This window comes from Oncorhynchus nerka, linkage group LG27 (genome assembly GCF_034236695.1).
Source record: "Oncorhynchus nerka isolate Pitt River linkage group LG27, Oner_Uvic_2.0, whole genome shotgun sequence".
Lineage (NCBI taxonomy): Eukaryota > Metazoa > Chordata > Actinopteri > Salmoniformes > Salmonidae > Oncorhynchus > Oncorhynchus nerka.
Window position 1 is genome coordinate 27,896,722 of NC_088422.1, and position 6,218 is coordinate 27,902,939.

The 6,218-nt window shown below is 44.0% G+C and overlaps 1 protein-coding gene across 1 annotated transcript; it reads right to left on the minus strand.

Annotated features, from left to right (window-relative positions):
* Positions 1-2,793: 2,793 nt before the first annotated feature.
* LOC135565106 (uncharacterized) lies at positions 2,794-6,015 on the minus strand. Its single transcript, XM_065011140.1, has 6 exons — positions 4,986-6,015; positions 4,765-4,831; positions 4,401-4,554; positions 4,086-4,122; positions 3,680-3,978; positions 2,794-2,908 (listed from the first exon to the last, which is right to left on the minus strand). Exons 1-6 carry the CDS (start codon positions 5,037-5,039, stop codon positions 2,794-2,796), a joined length of 726 nt encoding a protein of 241 aa, XP_064867212.1. The 5' UTR covers positions 5,040-6,015.
* Between the last annotated feature and the right edge of the window lie 203 nt (positions 6,016-6,218).

Here is a 6,218-nt window from a genome sequence, read left to right on the forward strand (position 1 = left end):
CCAGAGGGGTCAAGTTGCTATCAGAAATGATGCGGTTGACTTGGTGACTGAGATCACGGGAGAGAGCACTAATCCTACCCTGAGATATGAGCTCCTCCAGTCTAGCTATTGCATCTGTTAGATCAGGGTGAGATGTAACCTGCCCTTCTGCCTCTGGATATACCTTCTTCATGATAGTATCCTATGCAAACATTCTTGTTCTTGCATCACACACCATTGTTTTTGGCTGTAGATATGTCAATGACTGAGCATCTTACAATGGGCTGAGCAGGACTCTCAGGTAACTCAGAAGGAATGGGAGTGCCAGGGAGTGCAAATTCCCACTCTGTCTTCTGTGATTTGGCAGTTGAGAATGACAACGAGGAGGAAGACCGCAGTGACTCTTGATAGACCAATTCCTCGCCACATTCGCTGCTTATCTTCTCAATGTTCTCCAGCATAGTTCCAACCACTTTATCTATTTGTGAAAGCTGTCCTGCAGCCACCATTTGGTCAGATTTTGACAGTTCTTTCTGAATGGAAACCAGAATATGGCTGAGGGTCTTTTGGCTTCAGCCTTCGTTGCTTTGGCTTGTCTTTGCAATGAGAAATAATTCCTCATCTTTGCCTTCACATTGTGGTAAATAGTCTTTGCAGTTATCCAGATTTTCTTCTCATCCAGATTTTGAACTTCTCAGATACTTCCACACCAGTCTGGGGGCTTACAGCTGCAGCATTCGTGGCTTCTGAGGGTTTCTCATCACTCAGTTGAAGCATAGAGTCTGCCTGCCATAGAGTAGTAGGAGACTCTGTGAGCAGGAAAATGCTCTTCATATCATTTGCAATTGATCCAATAATTTCAATAGCAACTGAATCTGTATGCTTTGAGGAAATGGTGGATAATGCTGGCAACATATGAGAATCTGTCTGGCCTGAACCAACTTCGCTGGGGAAGAGATTTGATCAGTATTTTTCTGACTTTGTTGGTTGCCTTCTTCTGAAACACTTCACTCGAAAGCTGCTCAATGACTGAGGCTGGAGTAACACTTACTCCTTCCAATGATGAGGAACTGGACACGGGCAGGTCTTCTAGGTAAGACATGATACCATCCAAAAAGTCACAGTCTTCAAAGGAGTTGTAAAAGGAATTCTCTACAACACTGGACGTTGATTCCAAATCTGCCATCTCGGACCTATACACAGTCACAATCTGAGATAAGACCTCTTTGGTGCAGGGCTCCAGGTTTGGATCACAGAGAACCAGTAAAGGTTGGGAGTTCTCACTCTGGCATTTGCGGAGAGCACCACGTCCAGTTGTGTTGACCTCTTGCAGTATGGCCTCACTCTTACTGAGTAGAGGAGAGTTCTGACCATGAGTACAATCTGCTCTGGTCTCAAATGGTTTCTCTTCTAAAGAGCCAGATGAATCATGTCCACTAGGAACAGCAGATGAACTGCATTCTGCTATGGGTGATTCACTCCTACTTGCTGAAGATGAGTTCAGGGTTGAACCAGGCAGAACACTGGAGTCAGTGTGCTCCAGAAGTTGTTCCCTTTGGAATGCAGCTCCACCCGTTCTGTGAAATAATTATTTTATCTTTGCCTGGAGCCTGTTGCAGAGTCTACGAGACGTGTGAAAGGGTTTGTGCTTTGGCATACAGTGTCCCACTTGCGGATCTCTCTGGGTGCTTGTTGGCTTATCTAATTCAGCTTGCTTCACAATGCCTTTGACATCTTCAACAAAGCTATCAATTATATTTGGCGCCTCCGAATCCATATTGGTCTGTATGAGCCCAGTGGCCACGGAATGATGTCAAGCTTTTTCACCAATGCCTTGCAAGTTCAGCTCCTTTGGGAAAGAAGAGTCTTAATCGTCCAGTTGCTCCACTGCAAGGTCACTGCCAACATTTTAACTTTCACAGCCACTTCTTTTTTAAATGTTTTTTAACCTTTATTTAACTAGGCAATTCAGTTGAGAACAAATTCTTATTTTCAATGACGGCCTAGGAACAGTGGGTTAACTGCCTGTTCAGGGGCAGAATGACAGAGTTGTACCTTGTCAGCTCGGGGGTTTGAACTTGCAACCTTCCGGTTACTAGTCCAACGCTCTAACCACTGGGCTACCCTGCTGCCCCCTCTTGAAGCAGCTTAACCGAGTCTGCATCTTCTCCTTTCATTTCATGGTGCTTGCCTACGGAGCTGTGAGGGGAACGGCACCTCAGTACCTCCAGGCTCTGATCAGGCCCTACACCCAAACAAGGGCACTGCGTTCATCCACCTCTGGCCTGCTCGCCTCCCTACCACTGAGGAAGTACAGTTCCCGCTCAGCCCAGTCAAAACTGTTCGCTGCTCTGGGCCCCAATGGTGGAACAAACTCCCTCACGACGCCAGGACAGCGGAGTCAATCACCACCTTCCGGAGACACCTGAAACCCCACCTCTTTAAGGAATACCTAGGATAGGATAAAGTAATCCTTCTCACCCCCCCCCTTAAAAGATTTAGATGCACTATTGTAAAGTGGCTGTTCCACTGGATGTCATAAGGTGAATGCACCAATTTGTAAGTCGCTCTGGATAAGAGCGTCTGCTAAATGACTTAAATGTAATGTAAATGTAAATTTCATCCACCATGTCTGCAATAACAGTGATCACCTCTTCTGTTGCAGATGGAATGTAGGAATCAACATCTAACTGGTCCTCTGGAGCAGTGTGATCATAGAAAAACTTCTGGACCATGTTAATCATCTGTTCAGCGGCCTGGTCTGTGCAATGAAGTTGACAATGGTCTTGCACAATTTTGCAAGCTGTTCCTTTGTCAAACCAGGGATATCAGGAGGCTCTCTTCCGTTACCCCAAAAAGAGCCTTCAGAGGCTCCTCCATGAGTGGAGCCTCTCTAGTTGCAGGCAAGCTCTGCAATGAGGTCTGGGACCTTGAAGATAAACACACAATCACCACTTATGCCATGCAAATGTGACCAACTGTCACACCCTGACCATAGTTTGCTTTTGTATGTTTCTATGTTTTGTTTGGTCAGGGTGTGATCTGAGTGGGCATTCTATGTTGTGTGTCTAGTTTGTCTGTTTCTGTGTTTGGCCTGATATGGTTCTCAATCAGAGGCAGGTGTTAGTCATTGTCTCTGATTGGGAACCATATTTAGGTAGCCTGTTTGGTGTTGGGGTTTGTGGGTGATTGTTCCTGTCTTTGTGTTTGTTACACCAGATAGGGCTGTTTTCGGTTTCTGTATATTGTTCTATTTTCATCTTTATTAAAGATGTATCAAAATAACCACGCTGCGTTTTGGTCCGCCTCTCCTTCAACAGAAGAAACCCGTTACACCAACTGTATCTAATCTGGGTCATTAGTGAGCCTGAAAACCAAATTAGAGCAATGATGGATTACTTCTCATACCACCGTAGTTCTAGAAGCCTAAAGCCAACTGACACAATTTTTTGCCTGATTTTTATGTTTGTATGACATCAGAATATGATTAATTCTGAAAGGCATGTACCTGATCTATTTATTCATAGATGACTTTATGGCTTACCCAGTTAAAAATGACTTTCACCTGGACCCACCCCCTCAGTGGCAACATTTCTGACCAGAACTTAAAACTACAAGGTGTGAATTCCAAGTTAATAATTTATAATAAGTATGGGTCAGGTCTTGCAATTATTAAGTTGAAATATTGCTGTGAACATACCTCTTAGGCGAACAGCATGGTGATGAGGTCCTGCGGGTGGATTTTTGGCGGCACCCTGCACTGCCATTCCTCCTCCTCTCCTTAGTCCAGTAGTTCATCTCACTGATCAGCAGCCTTTTCTCTCTCTCATCCAGACTGCCTAAGGAATCCTCAGAGCACTGGGATTCTGGGGAGGTTGCCCCACTCCTCAGGTTCACCCCCATGATACGAGCTAGCGCTGGTAGGAGAATGCGGAGGGCTGTCTGGGTCACGACTTTAACAATCTTCAGACACAGCATGGAGAGCTGCTCGAATGTGAGCTATGGCCAACAAACAGAGGAATGTTTTTGTCAATCAAGTAATTCCATGACACCATTCCCTATATAGCGCACAACTTTTGAACAGAACCTTATGTGGAGAGACTTACGTTATTTTTCATGCCATGCTGAATCACTCTCCATTGGCTAGAGAAAAGAAAAGAAAGGAAACATATTTTACCTGCACACTGATGTTGAGTTAGTGGAGTCACTAGATAGCCATGTTAGGGAAAATAAACGTGTATTTAATTAAGCTATTAGCAAGTACATGAGACATTTTGTTCTTGATTTACAGGAAGAGTTAGGGGTGTGGTTACAGTGATGTTAGGTGTAGTGTTTGAAATCCCCTTTGTGGTTAGAAGGTGCACTATGACTATAAATTCAGAGTTGTTGTATGTGAGGTTGGAAAAAGACATGGGACTTGCTCATCAGTTAGACTCCTCAGGAAGGAGAGGAGGATTGGGGCACAGCATGTCTCAATCTTGAGAGAAGGCATTAGAGTCCTCTGAGCCTCCTTCTCCAGCTGCTCAATGATAGATCCCCTTTCCCGGAAACCACACCCGGGTGTCTGAGAAGACTCTGGAAAACCGCAAAGGGAAATCTAAAGTTGAATCTGAACTTGATCCCTAATTTCCTTCACCTTTAGTGATTTGATTGCACTGGACAGGTAAAAGCACATCTCTCTGCGGGCCTCCACTATATTGCTTTCACCTATATAGATAATATCTTCTCAGATTAGTGCTGATGAATTTGAACACAACCTGCACCCAACATGAAGTAATCTCGAACCTGCACCAATGCTGCTGTCCTCCTCCACGGAAGTCTTCTTGGCACAGCCACTGGACTTACGTTTAGCCTACATGACAACAGATTATAGGTCTCATAGCAGATCTAAGGTCAGTGTAGCGTCTCCTCCTAATGCTTTAAGGCTAGGATTTAGTGATAGTAAACTAATCCTAGATCTGTGCCTAAGTAGGCAGAACATGTGTAAAGGACAGCATATTTCTTACCTTGCCTCCTGTCCTGTTCTTGTTGGTCTCATGTGTCTCTGTTTCATCCTTCATGTTCTCCACAACCTTATTTTGGTCATCCGGGGGATCCTCCCATTTCACGCTCTGGTGGATAAATGAGAGGCCAATATCAGTCCTAGGTTGTGACTTTATGAACCAACTTATTCGCTCCTATTTTAAACAAAACTGCAATAGTGGTCAGATTTCAGTCCATGGATCAAACCAGTGAGACCTATTGCTGTGTTAGTGACCTACTATATTGTTAGTAATTTCTCCTCTAAACTCAAAATAGGCTAAATGAACCATACCTTGCTGTCATCTGACATGATGTGTAGCTTATTGTGGTAGGCTGTTTAGAGGAAATACTAATACCTCCTTTGAAAAAACGTCAGTGAACCATCGGCAAACAACTGAAGTGAATATGAACGTCCTTGAATTATGCCAAAGCATTGTTGAATACTCGATTCCGATTGGCTGAAGCCAGAGCATTCTCCAAAGATGTCATACACACATGATGTCACAATTAGGCCTAAGTCTAATGTCTATATGAATTGTCAATGTAATTAGAAAACAAATCAAAGCTTGTCAAAGTTCTGCCAAACGAAAATATGTCTAAGTGCACGTTTTTGCGTTTAATTTATGGTTTATCATGCATCGTCATTCATCACCATGCACAAAAACGTAACTCGCTGCCATCCATTAGCTATAATTCTGAGGTTGCAAAGCTGCAGAACTAGGACGTGCAATAAATTATAACCACTTGCAGAATAATTTCAAATCAATGACGTTCTAGGGGGCTTGAACTATTTCAGCACTGTGGAGCTGTCCGCTGCATAGAGCTGACACGTTTCTTGGCGTCAGGGGACCGTGCCATGGTGCTGAAATGTTTCGAGTCTGGGCAGCACCTGAGAACGCGGCATGGTGCTGAAACGGAGCAGGGCTCAGTTCTATGGATATCTCATGCGGATTTTCCTGCTAGCCTATGTATAACGATACTATAATCACATTATTTTCATCCATCCGCCAACACAAATGGCATGTCAACGTTTCGCAAATAATAAGGCAATGAAGCCAAGCCGAGATGTATGGTTCTTTATCCAGAGGACGAAGCACCACTGTATCATCTAAAACCTTTAGAGAGATCCCTTAAAACTGTAGTATAAATTCTCCACGGCTGTTATGGTAGCTAGGTTAATTTAGCGAGACATGGACAAATCCAACACATAGTCCTGT